General features: G+C 47.0%; 1 protein-coding gene across 2 annotated transcripts in view; it reads left to right on the forward strand.

Moving 5' to 3' along the window:
* The first annotated feature begins 1,357 nt into the window (after window positions 1-1,357).
* LOC115087900 (cyclic GMP-AMP synthase-like) overlaps window positions 1,358-19,622 on the forward strand; it is an 83,121-nt gene continuing 64,856 nt past the window's right edge. For both annotated transcript variants that reach the window (XM_029595623.1, XM_029595624.1), the window contains exon 1: window positions 1,358-2,716. In XM_029595623.1, the coding sequence (XP_029451483.1) occupies window positions 1,385-2,716 (1,332 nt within the window). In that variant the 5' untranslated portion in view covers window positions 1,358-1,384. The remainder of the gene's footprint in view (window positions 2,717-19,622) is intronic.

The raw sequence follows: 19,622 nt of genomic DNA on the forward strand, positions 1-19,622 counted from the left end.
AAGGGGAATCATGCACTCCTCTTGCCTCACCAGCCCCGTGATGGATTTGTCATTCACGCAGTGGGCTGGAGGCACCCTTGAGCAGTAGCGCCTATGGCTGAGACCATATTGGCCATAGGCTAGCTATAGCTCTGGTGCCAGGGAATTGCACAAAAAAAAAAAAAAAAAGCCAGGCCAGGTGGCTGTTCCCATTTCATGGTAAGCAGCTTCAACACTTTGCTTTGCCTTCTCTAGTGGCTGGGAAGGGGGGGGGGGGGGGGGGCAGAAATGATCTGTTCCACAACTGTTTCTACTCCATTTCTGGTGGGAACTGGTACTGATTTTCACCACCAGCTCTGCTCTGTTTTCATGGGGAGCCAGAACTGATTTATACCACCAACTCTACTCTGCCTCCTTGGATCCTGGAATAAAAGTGGCATAATGCCACTCAGGGTAACAGACACCAAAAAGGAGTTGAAGTGGCACAAGTCTGAAACTTGTGAGCAGTAGTTTTATCAACAAGGCCAGGGTTGAAGCCTTCATGAGACTTATATTGCTCATCAGTTTCAAACATGTGCTAATTCAAGCCCCCCTTTTTTTTTCTATCTGCTTCAGTATCATCCCAACATAGAAACATAGAAATGATGGCAGAAAAAATCTGCCCAGCAAGTTTCCCATGGTAGTATCTGCCGCGCCGTGCAAGTTACCCCCATCAGCGCTGCTTGATGTCCTTTGTTTATGGACTTGGCCGTAGAAGCAGTCCTGTGTTTTTTCCTTAATGTCTGCGCATCAGTACCCCAGACTGTAAAAAAAAGTTATGGCTGGTGATGGTTGCCTCTGAATCCAAATGCCTCTTCCTTCCATCCCATACCCCCTTCTCCTTGGAAGCAGAGAGTGATGTTGCAGTTGTCCCCTACTCCCCTGTTCTCTGTAAAAGAGGAGGGGACAGGCTGGATTAGGGAACAGTGGCCTCACCCATTCCAGGAAGGACGCCTGAAAAGAAATAGCTAAATTGCATTCCAGGTTGTTACCTGAGAAATTTGATCCCTGGAAGAGGCTGCTAACCCACAGCCTCTGGTGCAGGGAAGGGAGGGGAAACCCAAATATGTATTTTGGCTACATTCTCATACCAATAACGTTTCCTGAAATCGGGGATGAAACTGCCGATTGTGAACTAGTATAATTTTTTGCTCCTCAAACAGGGGAGCCTGTACGTTTCCTCAACCGAGCTGCCAGGGCATCGGAATGACCTCAAAGGCGCTTCAAGAAACTTTCGTTTCCTGACGAGAAGTTGGTGTCCTGCTGTGGGCGGAGTGTGGGGGGCGGAGTGGGGAGGGTCAGCTCTCGGTGACAGGAAACGCGGGGCGCCGGGCTCTGCTTCAGTGCGCGCGCGCGTGGGACGGGAATGGGGGAGCGGGCGAGGAGCACAGCGACCCCGGGTAGGGGAAGGGGAGGGAATGGGAAAAGAGCGGAGCAGCCTCAGTCATCGGGGAGAGGGAGGGAAGCGGGAAAGACTCAAGCACCGGAGCAGGAAGGAAGGGTCCCGGCCAGAGTAACAGGGAAAGGGAAAGAGGCTTCGGGCAGAGTTCCGGAGCTGGGGCAGGACAGAGGGCGAGGGAGAGCGGCGGGCAGGGGCTCTGGCGACCGGACTCAGTCCCCGGAGCCCGGGAAGAAGAGTGGGCGAGGGAGAGCGGCGGGCAAGAGCACTGGCGACCGGACTCAGTCCCCGGAGCCCGGGAAGGAGAGTGGGCGAGGGAGAGCGGCGGGCAGAGGCTCTGGCGACCGGACTCAGTCCCCGGAACCCGGGAAGAAGATTGGGCGAGGGAGAGCGGCGGGCAAGGGCACTGGCGACCGGACTCAGTCCCCGGAGCCCGGGAAGGAGAGTGGGCGAGGGAGAGCGGCGGGCAGAGGCTCTGGCGACCGGACTCAGTCCCCAGAGCCCGGGAAGAAGAGTGGGCGAGGGAGAGCGGCGGGCAGAGGCTCTGGCGACCGGACTCAGTCCCCGGAGCCCGGGAAGGAGAGTGGGCGAGGGAGAGCGGCGGGCAGAGGCTCTGGCGACCGGACTCAGTCCCCGGAGCCCGGGAAGAAGAGTGGGCGAGGGAGAGCGGCGGGCAGAGGCTCTGGCGACCGGACTCAGTCCCCGGAGCCCGGGAAGAAGAGTGGGCGAGGGAGAGCGGCGGGCAGAGGCTCTGGCGACCGGACTCAGTCCCCGGAGCCCGGGAAGGAGAGTGGGCGAGGGAGAGCGGCGGGCAGAGGCTCTGGCGACCGGACTCAGTCCCCGGAGCCCGGGAAGGAGAGTGGGCGAGGGAGAGCGGCGGGCAGAGGCTCTGGCGACCGGACTCAGTCTCCGGAGCCCGGGAAGAAGAGTGGGCGAGGGAGAGCGGCGGGCAGAGGCTCTGGCGACCGGACTCAGTCTCCGGAGCCCGGGAAGAAGAGTGAGAGAGCGGCGGGCACTGGCGACCGGACTCAGTCTCCGGAGCCCGGGAAGGAGAGTGGGCGAGCGGAGATGGCGGCCCCAGAGCCGGTGGGAAGGAGGCGAGGAAGCAAGAAAGGTGGGAGCGGTGACACAAGACTGCGAGAGGTGGAAGAGAGACTCCGGGCGCGCGCGGAGAAATGCTCCCGCGAGGCGAAGCGCGTGAGCCATTTGGTGGACCAGCTGGTCCGGAAGATTCAGGAGTGCAGTCTCTTCAGCAAACTGGAGCGAGCCCCCACCGGCAGCTTCCAGGAAGGGGTGCAGGTGAGCCGCCTTATTCGTGCCTTCATTCTCTGCCTGAAATGGTTTGGTTGTCAAATCTGGGAAGATGATCCAGGCTGTAGCAATGGTTGATTTTGATGCAGTCTGTGTTTCTCTAATAGATTCATTTATTCTCCTAATTTGCAGGATATTTTATAGTGGTAGTGTTGCATTGCTGGAGGAGGGACATGATGGGAACTGTTGGGGTATTGATTGAATGCTTCTCATCTCTAGCAAGTGGGGTGATAAAAAGAAACACTTAAAAGATGCAGGGTATAGATACGAATTTCAGCTGTGCTTGCTATAGTGCAGAGAACCTGAAGAAAACTGAACTCTTGAAGTTATTATACCTTTTTTTTTTGTACCAACCTAATTATCCAGAAATAATGAAGGTGAGCTTTCAAGACCTCTTCAGATGTGGTCTCATGCACATGATTATATTTGGATAATTATAGGCCAATAAAAGGTATCCCAACCTGCAGTGACTCTTAAACAGATTTGAAGGCATACCCGTTCCACAATGATCTCCTCCCACCAGGGGCCAATACATTCTAATACATTGAGAACAGGTAATTGATAATGGAGCACTTCTTACACTTGTCCAGGCCACTTTATTTTAAATTATGGTACTTCCAAAACATTCCCTCCAGGCAATGTTTCTTCTGCAGGTTAGAGTTAGAAGTAGTTAGAACCATAAAACAGGTTAAAAAAATATAGAGAACAAAAACAAATTTACTGTTGGTTTTTTTTTTCCCCAATTAGAAAAGAGCAATTTAGTTTTCAAAATTTGATTGCAGAAATTGATTGTCCATCCTACTACAATGTTCTAAAATCTTCCTGACTGTTTTCAAGATTACTTCTGTGCATCTTGAAGATTTTGGAACATTATAGTAGCTAGACTTTAGAATCGATGTACTTTGGAGATGTCATTTGATTAGCTAGTATCTTTATTTTTTTTTTCTGATGCACCATCATTAGGGACCTTTGTTTTCATTTTTTATTTTATTTTGCCTGGTAATTTGTCAGTGTTTATTACAACAAATACAAAACAGGAAGAATCAGTGGAAAAATGATGTAAGGGGCACTTTTATTTCAGGGTAGGTTTGAATCATAAGAACATTATCCAAACCTTTTTAAACCAAGTTACACTAACTGCCATAACCACTTCCTCTGACAATGAATTCCAGAGCTTAATTATCCATTGAATATAAAATAATTTTCTCTGATTTGTTTTAAATGAGCTACTTGATATCTTCATGGAGTGCTCCCTAGACCTTCTGTTGTCTGAGAGAGTAAATAACCGATTTACATTTACCTGTTCAAGTCCTTCATTCCCTCCCCCATGGCCAGGGCACAAGGGTCTGTAGTGCACCAATATAACCAGGACCGATCCTTCCATTAGGCAAACTAGGCAGTCGCCTAGGACACCAAAATTTCGGGGGGGTCAAAATCATGCCAGTACAAGGAATAGAAGGGCGCTGTGCCAGATCTAACACTGCTAAAAAAAAAAAAAAAAAGGGAGCACTGTGCTGGAGCCACTGCCACTGCTAAGAGGGAGTGCTGTGCTGGAGCTGCCATTAATAGGCAGCTCCAGCACAGCAAAGGAGATACATGACCAAAGGTTCGTCTAGGGTGCCAAATACTCTTCCACCGGCCCTTAATGTAACACTGCACACGCCAAATCCACCCTGAGTTGAAAGTGCCTCTTACAGTGGTAGCTATATATATATTATATATATTAAAAAAAAAAAACAACACTCCAAAGAGTGGGAAAAAAGCACCTATAAAATTATTGAAAACCTAATTACAAAAAAAACTTTTACTATAATTCTTTATTCAAATGTAACTATGTACAAACATGAATAAACATAAACCACTCAATCCTCACATAAAAACATTCTATCACTTATAGCACATTAGGTACACTGTATCACACACATAACCCTATTAAATATGCACTTTATTTAGTCAACCTTACAACATGGGATGGCTAATTTAAACTGCTGCTAATCTATAGCTATCACAAACTGGAAAAACCAGTATACACAAATATTAACTTGCCACTAAAACCAAATAAATGCAAAGGAGTAGATTTTAAAAGGTGCGCGCGGGAGAAGATTTGTTCGCGCAACCCGGCGCGAACAAATCTACTCCCGATTTTATAACATGCGCACGCTGCCGAGCCGCGCAGCCATCCTCCGTTCCCTCCCTCCCGCCCCCCCACCTTCCACTCCCTTCCCCTATCTAACCCACCCCCCAGCCCTAACTAATTCCCCCCTACCCTTATTTTACAAGTGCCGGCTGCCGGTGCACCATGTTCTGGTCCGGGGGTTGGCCTGGAGGCCGCAGCCACGCCCCCGGAACGCCCCTGGGCCGGAACCACGCCCGTGGCCCGCCCCGGAACTCCTCCCCAATGACGCGCCGGCCGCGACACGGCCCCCGACACACCCCCCCCCCCAACACGCACCCCGCATGTCCCGGGGCTTGTGTGCGCCGCCGAGCCTATGCAAGATAGGCTCGGCGAGTGCAGGGGGTGGAAGGGGCAGCTTTTCGGGGGTTACGCGTGTAACCCTTTGAAAATCTGCCCCAAAATGTGGCATCACTCATGATGATAACATATTAGCAAGACATCACTTGAAATCATTGTATAACAAAAACAATTCTGAAGAACAGGGTTCCTGTGGATATGATGTTGAAATGACCCGACAAGGCCCTTGTTTTGCCAATCTGGTTTCCTCAGGTGAAGTAAACCCTGACGATGTGGACGCCCAAGAATTGTTTAACAGGAAGTTGCTCATCAAGCTCCCTCCATGCCGCCACAGGGGAAGCTGAAAATATAACTAAGTTTAAATTTTGGAGGAGTAGCCTAGTGGTTAGAGCAGTGGGCTATGAGCCAGGTGACCAGGATTCGAGTCCTGCTGTCACGCCTTGTGACCTTGGGCAAGTCACTTTACCCTCCATTGCCTCAGGTACAAACTTACAAGCTGATACAGTAAAAAAAAAACGCGGGAGGGCGAGCGCCCGCTCTCCCAGCGCACGCCCAGGACACTCTCCTGTGCACGTGATACAGTAAATACATTTATTTAAATTAGGCCTGGTGGTAAAAAGAGGCGCTAGGGACACTAGCGCGTCCCTAGAGCCTCTTTTCAGACAGAAGCGGTGGCTGTCAGCAGGTTTGACAGCCGACGCACAATTTTGCCGGCGTCGGTTCTCGAGCCCGCTGACAACCACGGGTTCGGAAACCGGACGCCGGCAAAATTGAGCATCTAGTTTTTAACCCGCGAGCCCCGGGCCTGTTTGAATTTTTTTTTTTTTTTACTTTTTTAAACTTTCGGGATCTCCGACTTAATATCGCCATGATATTAAGTAGGCTTGGCTGCACATTTTACTTACTGAATCGCGCGTGAATACCTAATAGGGCCAGCAACATGCATTTGCATGTTGCGGGCGCTATTAGGTTCGGGGGGGTTGGACGTGCGTTTTGGACGGGTAAAGCTAGCGTGTCGAAAACGCGCATCCAGATGCCGGCTAACAGTGCAGGAACATCAAATAACACCCAATAATTAAAACTAGCAAGAATTTAAAAATCTCCTGCTCCTCATACCTGGGATCTTTTGATTTCCAGTCTCCCTGAGACCATTGTGGATTGGAGGAGGTAGGGCCGTACAAATTTTATCTTCCCTCTCACTCACATGCACAATATCACATTAATTCTCTCACACATTCTCTCTCTCACATACACAGGCTCCTTCTCCCTCACAGATACATTATGAATGTGTGTTTGTGAACTGTGAGAGAGCCTATATGTGACACAAGGGCTCTCACAGACACATTCACAGGCACATAGGCTCTCACACAGACTCACGCAAACACACACAGGTTCTCACACACACAGGCTGTCACACAGATATACACAGATAGGGGTAGGTTTTTAAAGAAGCGCGCGTGCACACATGGACACACCAATTTTATAACATGTGCGTGCATGTTATAAAATCCGGGGGCCGCACGCACATGTGCGCCGGATTTTATAATCTGCAACCGCATGTGCATGCGGCTCGTGCAAGGGTGGGGGGGGGGGTAAATTATGCAATCCTTGCGCGGCAAAGCATCCCAGCCTTCCCTAGTTCCCTCCCAGTCCACTCCAATTAAGGAGCCTATATGTGACACAAGGGCTCTCACAGACACATTCACAGGCACATAGGCTCTCACACAGACACACCAATTAAGGAGTGGACTGGGAGGGAACTTCCCTACTCACTCTCCTAACCTCCCTTCCCTTCCCTTCCCCTCTCCTCCCCAACCCCTAAATCCAATTTTTTTTTTTTTTACCTTTCTTGAGCAACTTACTTCCCGAGCTGAAGTAAGTTGCACGCGCCAGCAGCTGAGACAGCGAACAATGGCGCTGTCCCAGCCTGCCCCTTCCAAGAGTCTCAGCACTTGAGAGCATACTGGTCTTTACATGCGTGGCCGGGCCTCTTGGAAAATTCGCCCGGCGCACGTAAAAGTCGGAATTTATGTGCACCGGGCATTTAAAATCTGCCCAATAGGTCCAATAGGCTCTCACACAGACAGACAGAGATACAAAGCACTGTCTGTCATACAGACACACACCAACACACACACAGGCTCTCACACATGCTCTCACAGACACACACGGGCTCTCACACAAACACATGCAAGCTCACACATATACATATACATACAGGGCCTCCTATTATCATCAGGCCGTGGTGGGATGCGCTCAACCACTGCCCAACGGCCTTCTTGCTTGGGGGGAGGAGTGGAAGTTGTGAGCAGGCATGACACACAAAAACACGGGCCTCTCCTTCAGCTGCCGCCGGCCTCTCTCCTTCAGTCGTCGGCGAGTTGAGCTCCACTGGTGGTTTGCGGCCTTGTCTGCTGCCGCCGGCCCTCCGCCCCATGCAAATGCACAGTATGTACACCCGGTTGCGCCGGGCCTGAAGACACATACTACAGACACAAAGAGAGATACAGGCAGAGAGATCACATCACACAGAGACATGGACCACACACACAGACTAAAGCGCCAACACACACACAAGAAAATTATTTTTCATTCAGAGCATAATTAAGCTCTGGAGTTCATTGCCAGAGGATTTGGTTACAGCAGTTAGAGTAACTGGGTTTAAAATAGGTTTGGATAAGTTCCTAGAGGTTAAATCCATAAACTGATATGATGGTAATTAATAAGCAATAGTAGCTTGTGATTTATTTATGTTTGGGTGCTTGCCAGGTACTTGTGACTTGGATTGACCAGTGTTGGAAACAGGATATTGGGCTTGATGGACTATTGGTCTGACCCAGTATGGCATATCTTATGTTCTTATGTTCACATAGACAGACATACACCAGCACACCATAGCTAGATACACAGGAGTCACACCACAATGGTAAGGGCTGGAAAAATTTTAAAAACTTAGATCCCAGCCAAAATATTTTAGGAGCTGAGAGAGACTCCATCCCACCCTGCCCACTTTTTTTTTTTTTTTACCTTTTTGCTATTTTCACTAATTTTTCCTCCTTTTCTCTCAATTTTTTCTCATGTTTTGATTTTATTTATTATTATAATATTTTTTTTTTTTTTACAGTTTTTGCCTTTATTCTCCCTTCCCCACCTCCTCCCTCTTTCCCCTCCACTTCCTTATTCAACTATGATCTCTCTCTATCTTGGTAAGGACCCGGCAGCAACAGGAACTGCTCCTAGGCCGAGCCCTGAGGGTGGCAGCTCTCCCTGGGTTATGGAACATTGCACTGGCTGTTCCCACGTCCAGTTCTACTGCAGAGTAAGCAGCTTCCCATGCTGCCTCAGCAGAAGCATTTCCTCTCCCTGGCCCGTCGAAAGATGCATGGCTAAGCCGTGGCATTCTTCCAATGTTGTCACTATGTTCTGGTAGCTCCTTCTCTCCTGAGCTTGCAGTGCCTCCATGGCACTGAGATTTTGACTCTGTAGTGCTTTTTTTCTTCCTGCTTGGGCAGCCAGTGTGCCTCTGTTCAAGCCCCCTCCCTGAGGGAGCCCACTTCCTAATTTTCTCACCCCTGGGCCAAGGGACTAATAGAAAGGGAAGAAGAAGAGAGAGCAGAACAGGAACAGGTCCAATTAGGAAGTCCAAAACATTCAAACAGCAGCTAACAATAACCCAATAAGGGTAAAGGATTTATAACTGCTACAAAGGATTTATAAATGCTACAAAATTCGGCCGCTAGAATTTTAACAAACTCCAACAGAAGAGACCACATTACACCCATCCTAAAAAACCTGCATTGGCTCCCAGTAAACTTTAGAATTCTTCACAAATGTCTCACCATCATCCATAAAACCATTTACAACAGAACACCCATCGATTTACAGTACCCATTCACGCTGCACTTCTCTTCTAGACCCATCAGAGAAGCATACAAGGGCTCGCTACCCCCCCCCCCCCCCCCCCCAGCCAAATCCACACATTTCTCATCCACCAAAGATCGAGCCTTCTCGACAGCGGCTCCAACCATCTAGAACTCCATGCCTCCAGACCTTAGACAAGAACCTTGCATGCTGACATTCAGAAAGAAACTCAAGACTTGGCTATTTCTACAAGCCTTCCCTGATCTATGACCGCCCCAACTATAATAACTCGCCATGGTTTTCCAGTCGACGTACCCCATCCCTGACTTGGCTTCTGACTATACATTAATTAGTCCCGAGTTTTTTTATGAACTGACACTATTTAGTCAGGAACATATGATATTATTACAGCCCTGAGTATATGATATTTATATATTTGAAATAATCCAGTCCTGAGTACATGTTATTATAATCCTGAATATATGACTAGATATTATTTATTTCTGAGTTAGCCATGTCTCTGGCTCTTCCTCCTCCCAGTTCATGTGCCCCTGTTTTATTGTAACTTTGTTCACTTGTTCTCTCTTCGCCTATTGTTCATGTTGATGTTAATGTTTTTTGCACCATTGTTTCTTGTAAACCGATATGATATGATTGGTATCATGAATGTCGGTATAAAAAAGCCCTAAATAAGTAAATAAAATAAATAACCTGCCGAAAATCATCTAAGCTAAGCAATATTACAAAATGAGACAGGGAGGCAGTGTAATAAAGAAACATATAAATACACTATGGAGACAGAATACTGCCACTGTTCCTTTATATGTTGATCTGGGTGGAAATACTTACATAGCTTGACAGAACTATTAAAGTTTTGCTGTAGCCAATGAGAAGTTAAACACTGGAAGTAAAATTTTAAGGAGTCAATCAAATTGACTTATTAATGGCATTCAAATTGGGAAGACTCAGTCAAGGCAGCCTCAGCAAAATAAGCTTATGAAGGGCAGAAAAGTCATGACTAACTAGAACAAAAAGGGGACAGTAAAGGGAGAGCAGCTGGAATGCAAAATTACTAGGGTTGTGAATCGTTTTTGAACGATTAAAATTATCATCAGATAATTTTAAAATCGTCCAAAATCGTTAGAGTGCAGATACAATACAAATGCCCCCGATTTATCGACAGGGGCATTTGTATTGTATCGTGAAATAGGGCGTGAGAAAACCGGCACACCAAAAAACCCCTAAAACCCACCCCGAACCTTTAAAAGAAATCCCCCACCCTCCCGAACCCCCCCAAAATGTTTTAAATTACCTGGGGTCCAGTGGGGGGGTCCCGACGCGATCTCCCTCTCTCTCTCTCTTTCTCTGGCCACAGCTGCATTGAGAAATGGTGCCGGTGGCCCTTTGCCCTTATCATGTGACAGGACAAAGGTAGCGCCGGCGCCATTTTGTTTCCTGGCTCCCGACGTCACGCCTGCTGGAGATCGTCCCCGGACCCCCGCTGGACCCCCAGGGACTTTTGGCCAGCTTGGGGGGGCCTCCTGACCCCCACAAGACTTGCCAAAAGTCCAGCGGGGGTCCGGGAGCGACCTCCTGCACGCGGGCCGTATTGCCAATCTTCAAAATGGACATAGTGAGGGCAAAGGTAGCGCCGGCGCCATTTTGAAGATTGGCAATACGGCCCGCGTGCAGGAGGTCGCTCCCGGACCCCCGCTGGACTTTTGGCAAGTCTTGTGGGGGTCAGGAGGCCCCCCCAAGCTGGCCAAAAGTCCCTGGGGGTCCAGCGGGGGTCCGGGGACGATCTCCAGCAGGCGTGACGTCGGGAGCCAGGAAACAAAATGGCGCCGGCGCTACCTTTGCCCTGTCACATGATAAGGGCAAAGGGCCACCGGCACCATTTCTCAATGCAGCCGTGGCCAGAGAGAGGGAGATCGCGTCGGGACCCCCCCACTGGACCCCAGGTAATTTAAAACATTTTGGGGGGGTTCGGGAGTGTGGGGGATTTCTTTTAAAGGTTTGGGTTGGGTTTTAGGGTTTTTTTAGTGTGCCGGTTTTCCCGCCCTCCCCCGATTTACGATTTTTAACAATTTTTTAAAACAAAAAAACCAGACGATAAGATTTCCCTCCCCCCCAGCCAAAATCGATCGTTAAGACGATCGATCACACGATTCACACCCTCAATGCATTGAACCCAGGAACATGAAATGCATTTGTCTTCAATACATTTATCATCAGAGTACATTGCTCAATATCGACGCATCATGCTGCAGTGCTTCAGGTGTAGCTGTATGCTGGCTTGTACAGAATTTTGATAGGGTCATAGGGGGATATGATACCCCCATCTCCAACAATTACCATGAGATTCCTTATCCAATTTGCTCTCTGGTACCTCTCACATCTAACTGGCCTCCAATTAAAATTTTGCAGGATTCCATTCTGGTATCAAAAGAGGATGCCCAACTACCCATGCCAGGACAAAGGCGGGTCAGCCACCTGACCAGATAGCAGAGTTGATGAAGGATTTCTTTTACTCTGTAGTGGCTAAGGAGGAGGCTAAGGAGGAGGATACCTTCCAACCTTCCAACCTCTCTTTTCTAGGATATTGGATTTACTCCAAAAAGGAAGTGTCTCAGTATCTCCGGTTCAGGGGGATAATCCATCGGAACCCCTGCAAGGTGGTTCTAGTCCACAGCATTTAATTACAATGGAGTCCAGCCAGTCAAAGGATGTCCACCAGGAGTATATCCTTCAGAGGCGACCAAGCAGGGCCGGTGCAAGGGGATTGGGCGCCCTAGGCACCTTCAGCCTTGTGCCCCCACCCCCCCCCCCCCCCGGTCCAGGTGGGGGCCCGGGAGCAATCTGCCGCTCCCAGGGCCTCGGCTGCCACTAACCAAAATGGCGCCAGCGGCCTTTAGCCCCTACCATGTGACAGGGGCTACCGGTGCCATTGGTTGGCCCCTGTCACATGGTAGGGGCTAAAGGCCGCTGGTGCCATTTTGCTTAGTGGCAGCCGAGGCCCTGGGAGTGGCAGATTGCTCCCGGGCCCTCCGCTGGACCACAAGGGGGGCGTCGGGAGGATGGCACGGTGAGGCTGGGGCTGGCAGAATTTTGAAAGGGCACTTTTTGCCCTTTTAAAATTCTGTCGCCTGCCGTGGCGCCCTAGGCACAGGCCTAGCTCATCTAGTGGTTCCTCCAGCCCTGTGACCAAGGACTCTTTTTCTGTCACCTTCTTCATTATTGGGGTTCTGAATCAGTATTCCCGTACCGGTAGGCTCTGAAGAGGGGACGACAGGGATCCCTTCTGACCCCTTTCCAAACCCTCCAGAATATTTGTCTTCACCAGAGCATCTTTCTTACTCCAGTTTTCTGGACATGCTGGGAAAAGTACTCCGAGCTAATATGTGTAAGGACAAAGATCCTTTGTCCTTACAGCCTCCCCCAAATTCTGGAAAGACCAATGGAGCCATCAGCAATCCCAATCCATGATATCTTGCAAGAACTGCAAATCAGAATGTGAGAAAATCCTATTTCCTGTGCCCCAGTTGCAAGGAAACTAGTTCTCAAGTAGAGAGTACAAAAATCTCCAAGGTTTGGAATAGTGCAATTACCCCACTAATCAGTTGTGGTAGAATCGGCTCTTAAAAGAGCAAAGAAAACAAAAATATACTCAAATACTCTAATTACACAAATGTATACAAAAATAAACTTTTTTTTTCCAGCCGGTGAAGGTGGAATCACATACCTTTAACCACTTTTAGATGTAGAAGAGTGTATTCGCCATCTTATTTGATCAATCTATGAGGCATTTGATACTACAGCATGCTCCTCATCAGATAGCTTGGTTGAGAGCCAGTAACTTGCACAGTGATGTCCATGACAGTTTGCAGATGTTCTCTGCCTGGGTGACCATCTTTTCAGATAAAAGTTCAGAGAAATAGTAGCTCAAGACAAGAACACTAGCCTTCTGCAAGGCACACCTACTATGCTTTTAAAAGACTGTAATTCCAGCAATACCCCAGTTACAGGTTCACCGTGTGCTTTGCAGCAAGACACATGATAGAAGAGTCTCCCATAGCACTTCCCTGGCGAGATCCACCCCTCCTGAACACAAAGCAGTATCCCTCAGGCTCTCTCCTCCCCCCTACCTCCCCGGACAGGATCCACTGACCCAAATTGCACATGTACTCACTCACACTCTTGAGTCAGCACAAAGTAGATTCTAGAATAGCAGTGTTTTATTATAAGCCTAGCAAAAGGAATGCAGCAGAGAAAAAGCAATAGCGTGGCATTGCTTTATTATTGCAACTACCCTCTCTCTGTTGTCTCTCTGTTGTCATAAGAGCCCAGAAGAGCAGCATGGCTCAGGTGCTTCTAGATGTTCATTCAACATTGCTAAATCGTCTCTCCCTTAGTTATACCCCTCTTTTCATCTACACATCTGAAACGTATGCAGGTTTCCCAAAACATACTGGCTTTTTCTTGTGATTCTGCACATCTGTTGTTTACCTCTTCCTTTCCCATACTTGTGTGATGTGGGGTAGACAGATGTAATTGGTATCTCAGAGACCTGGTGTAAGGAGGATGAACAATGGGACACTGTGATATCAGGGTACAAATTGTCGACATAATAGGATGGATCAAATTGGTGGAAGGATAGCACTATATATTAAAGAGGGCATTGAGTCAAACAGGATAAAAGTTCTGCAGGAAACAAAATACGTTGAATCTTTATGGATAGAAATTCCAGGTGAAAAGGGGAATAAAACAGCAGTGGGAGTGTATTACTGTTCACCTGGCCAGAATGAACAAACAGACAATGAAATGTTAAAAGAAACTAGGGAAGCTAACAAAAACACTAGTACTTTAATAATGGGCAATTTCATTTACCCCAGTATTAACTGGGTAAATGTCACATCAGAACATGCTAGAGAGGTAAAGTTCCTAGATGAAATAAATGACTACTTAATGGAGCAGTTAGTAAAAGAACTAACAAGAGGGTAAAATATTTTAGACCTAGTTCTTAATGGAGCTCAGGATTTGGTGCAATAAGTAACAGATAAGGAAGACAAAAAGAGAATTTGAAAATAAGCTTGCCATGGAAGCAAAAACTCATAATAAGGACTTTAACAGGTACATTTGAAGTAAAAAGCCTGCGAGGGAGTCAGTTGGACCATTAGATGATCCAAGGGGTAAAAGGGGAACTTAGAGATGACAAAGACATAGCAGAGAGACTAAATGAATTCTTTACTTTGGTCTTCACTGAGGAAGAAGTAAGAGAGCTACCCATGCCAGAAATGATATTCAAGAGTGATGATTGAGAGGAAATGGTACAAATCTCAGTGAATCTGGAAGATGTACTAGTGCAAACTGACAAGCTAGAGTAGCAAATCACCTGGACCAGATAGTGCCGAAAGTACTGTAAAATGAAATTGCGGACCTGCTATTGGAAATTTGTAAATGATCATTAAAATCGTCTATGGTATCTGAAGACTGGATGGTTGCCAATGTAATATCAGTTTTAAAAAAAAAGGATCAATTAAGAACAAAATTGTTGAACATATAGGTTGGCATAGTTTAATGAGACAAAGCCAACATGGAAGGCCAAGGAAAGTCTTGTCTCACCAATCTGCTATATTTTTTTGAGGGTGAAAATAACATCTGTATAAAGGTGAGCCAGTTGGTATAGTGTATCTGGATTTCCAGAAAGCATTTCACAAAGTCCCTCATGAAAGACATTTTAGGAAATAACAAAAATCATAAGATGAGTATAGTTTGCTATTGTGGATTGCAAGCTGATTAAAAGACAGAAAACGGAGAGTAGGGCTACATGGTAAATTTTCTCAATGGAGAAAGGTGAATACTGGCATGCCTCAGGGATCTGTTCTGGGACCACTGCTTTTTAATATATTTATAAACAATCTGGAAATGGGAACAACGAATGAGGTGATCAAATTTGTCGATAATACAAAATTATTCAAAGTTGTTCAGTCACAAGAGGATTGTGAGAAATTGAAAGAGGACCTTGCAAAACTGAGAGACTGGGCATGCAAATGGAAAACGTAATTTAACGTGGACAAGTGTAAAGTGATGCACTTAGGGAAGAGTAACCCAAACTATAGCTACATAATGCAAGGTTTCACATTAGAGGTCACCATTCAGGAAAATAATCTAGACATTATTGTTGATAATACGTTGAAATATTCTGCTCAGTGTGCAGCAGTAGCAGCCAAGAAAGCAAATAGAATTCTAGGAATTATCAGGAAAGGAATGGAGAATAAAACAGTTATAAATGTATAATTTCTAATTGTGTGTGGGGAGGGGCAGTAGGCTGTAAGTTTCACCTAGGGTGGCTCATACCCTTACATTGGCCCTGATACTCAGTTATTCTGTTCACACTGCCAAGGATACATCTGAGCTGCCATCCAGAGAGTGTGATGACTTGCAAGATTTCTTCCTATCCAGGGGCATGGAATGACTCCCCTATGAGGAAAGGCTAAAGAATTTAGGGTGTTCAGTTTGGAGAAAAGACAACTGAGGAGGGGGGGGGGGATATGATAGAGGTCTACATTTACAACAAATTGAAGAAAATTGGTTTTCACTCAGTGCATAGTTAAGCTCTGGAATTGCTATTAATCAAAAAGGAATAATAGCTTGATATCTATTTAAGGTTTGGGTACTTGCCAGGTACTTGTGACTTGGATTGGCCACTGTTGGAAACAGGATACTGGGCTTGATGGACCCTTGGTCTGTCCCATTATGGCATATCTTATGTTCTTATGGCCACTACCCTCCATATCTGCAGTTCTGTCACATCAGGGTGGTTCTTCGTACTCGCCCAAAGTTGCTACTGAAGATGGTCTCAGCTTTCCATATTAATCAATTTGTTGTACTTCCTACCTTCTTCCCAAGGCCACATGCACATGACGGGGAAAAAGCCTGTATGCCCTCCATAGTCTGGACTGCAAAAGAATCATGGCATTTTACAAATGATGTACTCAACCCTAACCATCTTCTTATAATGGTTACCAAACAAACTGTATCCTAGCAGGAATTTAACTTAAAGCCTCAATCATAGCTCATCAAGTTAGAGCCATGGCTGCTTCTGTTGCTTATCTCAAAGAAATACCAGTGGAATATATCTGCAAAGTTGTGATGTGATTCAGTTCACACATTCACATCCCATTCCTGTCTTGATATCATTTCAAGAACTGACAGTAGATATGGACAAGCAGTTTTTCAAATTCTGTTCTTGTTGTAGTCCACTCCCTATGGTGGAGTCTGGGTTGCTTACTAAGTAAATGTTCCACTGCAACCCTCAGCTTGGGACTTCTCACATATAATGCCTTATCAACAGAAAAAGCATGCCTACTTACTGTAAATGGTATTTTCCATAGATAGCAGGATGAATTAGTCATGGAATACCTGCTTACCTCCCTGGAGAGTTCACTACACAGCTACATTTAGCTCTGTTACTGACTGAGAAGGCTTACAAGGAAATGCCCATGTGGGAACTCGTGGACATGGCTCAGTAGAGCTCAAAGCTCTAGAGCTTGAAGAGACAAGTCTGTTTGGTGCCACAGGATAATGTCACCCGCATATAATGGCTAATTCATCCTTATATCTACGAAAAACATCATTTACGGTAAGAAAACATGCTGTCAGTGCAAGGAGCCCACATAGGTTTTCAGCATCATGTGCCTTTTTTCACATTTTATCCAGTTGTGCTGCAGAAAACAAGACGTTGCTATTGCCATGCTGCAAGATAGGAGGGCCCACTGCACTAATTAACAGTAATCCAAGCCCCAGAAGGGGGTCTTTAAACTTGTCTTTTCATCTATTTATAAAGTATTTTATATTAGATTTATTTTGGTAAGGAGAAGTATTTGTACAGCTCAAAGTTTATTTCTAAGATATCCTGGTCCTTTACCACTTCCACTTGGACTCTGAAATTATATGGATTTTAAAATGTCTACTGAAATATTACTCTGTATTCATGTAGGATGGTAAATTTCCTCAAAGTGCATATCTACGGTATTTATAGTTATGTAATCCCTGGGCTGATAGTCCCAGATAGGGTACCAGGAACCACACCTCAAACACAATCTTAAATGTCCAAGTCTTCCCATGATATTAATTCTATCTGTGTGTCCAAGATTTCCTGAGTAGAGGAAAGATTATTCTTCTAGGCCCTGTGCATAGCTTTAAGTCAGATCCCACTTTAAAGTTCTTTGTATACAGCCCGATGATGATATCTTGGTTGTAAACAGCAGCAATCATGCCAGAGACTGTCATGGTTTCCAACATAACTTATACTGGTGAACTATGTAATTGATAGAAAAGTTCTTTACAGCTTTGAATTTTCCCAGAACATGAAGTACAAGTTCAAAGATTTTCTTTCAATAAATTTGTGACCCTTGTCTTTACTTCAGTTGCCTCTGATATTAATTGAATGCCAGCTGTCAAATTTAGTTATTCTCCTGTCCAATCAGGTGGTGGGGTTACCTCCCTTCCAACTGAAAAGGGATATATTTTAATCAGTTCAATTGTCTCTATTGAAAAAATTCCAATATTCTTAATTCTCCTGTAATTCTTCTTTTCTCTTATCCATCCTGTTGGTGGTACCTGAAGGGCACTAGTCTACTACTACACGTTTATAAATGGATTTGGGTCCAACTGACATTCCATCAATCGGAGCTGCCCATCTTGAGTCAACTAGAGAAAGGGCCTTTTCCTTTGCAGGCCCAATATTATAGAACTCTCTCCCTGAACCTCTTCGTTCCATCGCTTATACAAAAACAATCAAAAAGGCATTGAAAACATGCTGCTTTATGTAAGCATATGGGAAATCAGAATCATGTTGAGCTTGAACATTGCAATTCTTAGTTGCTTTGAGCTGTGAAACTATATTTTGTGTGGATGGCATGGCTGTGTATGTTCCTTAGTCTAAGGAACTTCAAAGCGTAATATCTGTTCCTGTACATACCCAGATCAGTCCAGACCAGTGGGTTATGCACTCCCACCAGCAGATGGAGTCAGAGAGCAAAGCTTTGAGGCACTTGTATCCCAAGTGTGCCATCCGCAGCTCATCAGTATTTCTCTGACTCCAGTATATGGTGGTCGTGTATACCTGCAGCTCTGTGTGAGACTGATTTTTCTTGCTCCCTGAGTTGCTAGGTTCAGTGTCTGGGCCATCCCTCAGGTAGAACCGGGCGAATGGGGGGGTTGGTTACCCCTGGTGGTGCTAGCCCATGTGGTTCTGGGTCCCTTGATAGCCAGGGGACTGGCTCCCTCAGCGACCCAAAGGCTGTGGTATAGGGAAGTAGCCCCTTTGGGGATTTTTTTCTATTATTCTTAGCTTAGGCTTAATTTTTTTTTCTGTTACTAGAAGTTAGTTTTTGTGTGAACCCCCCCCCCCTCCCCCCCAAAAAAACCTCAGCTCCAAGTTCCCTGTGGCTCCCGGGGTAAATCACTCTGCCCGGTGGTGCAGAGCCAGGCAGACCCATGAAAAGGAGGGGAGAGTTTTTCAGCCCTGGTAAGAACCTCCGAGGATGTTTTTAGGCTCCTTGCCTCATTTTTACCACAGGCTCCGGAGCTATTTTTACCGTGGTGACATTTTGGTTTTTCTTTTTCGACCTCCCACGCGGCTGCCCAGCGTTCCTGGGGTCAATTTTCGCAGCGTTTTTGGTGGGGGGTCACCAGGGCTGGGTGGCAGCATCTGTTTTCTTCTGGGGGGGGGGGAGTTATATGCCCCTTTTTGCAGGAGGAACATGGCAGAAACTCCTTTGGTGGAACCCTGTAAGGCTTGCGGGGTATGATCAGCTTATTTAGACCCCCTGTCACTGTGCATGGACTGTGCACTGGGTGGGGAAGGGGCCTCAGACAAGAGGACCAAACCTAAAAAGTCTGCACGCAGGTCAGGCTCAGCGGCTGGGTCTAACGGAAGGAGCCCAACCCCCACTGCGCACCCTGTGGAAAAGATCTCCCAGGATGACTCTCCCCCGCTCTCCCCCATATTGCTGCGGACTCTGAGACCGGAGGAATCTAGAGACACGGACACTGATTCTAGCAGTGATGAGACGGAACCGGGGGGATTTTCACCGGAATTTGTGCTGCTCATGCATGAAACATTTCTGGCTCGGAAGCTCACGAAGCGCAGAGCCCAGGATGGGAGCGTGGGAGTTCCCAATTCCCAAGCGTCCCCATCTGCGAACTGATGGTCGTCCGTCCCAGGCATCTTTGGCTTGGGAGGATCTAGTGGGTGCAGTCGACCAGCAGGGGAACGACTCCACTCTGCCCCCGAGGGACACTGCTGCAGATCAGAGTGAGCCCCCTCCAGATGTAGATACGGGTGACGACGATCAGGATCCGGTAGAACCTAGTGCGGAGGGGGATAACCCCAGCATAGTCTGGCTGTTTAAGAGGGAGGAATTGTGCCCCCTTATTCCCCAGGTGCTTGAGGAATTGGGGGTGAGACCCTTGCTGGAAGATTCCGACAGCAAGGGAGTGAAACCCAGTCCTGGACGGTCTCTGGGGTCCACCTAGTGCTTTTCCCATCCCGAA

This window comes from Rhinatrema bivittatum, chromosome 3, assembly GCF_901001135.1.
Source record: "Rhinatrema bivittatum chromosome 3, aRhiBiv1.1, whole genome shotgun sequence".
NCBI classification, from domain to species: domain Eukaryota; kingdom Metazoa; phylum Chordata; class Amphibia; order Gymnophiona; family Rhinatrematidae; genus Rhinatrema; species Rhinatrema bivittatum.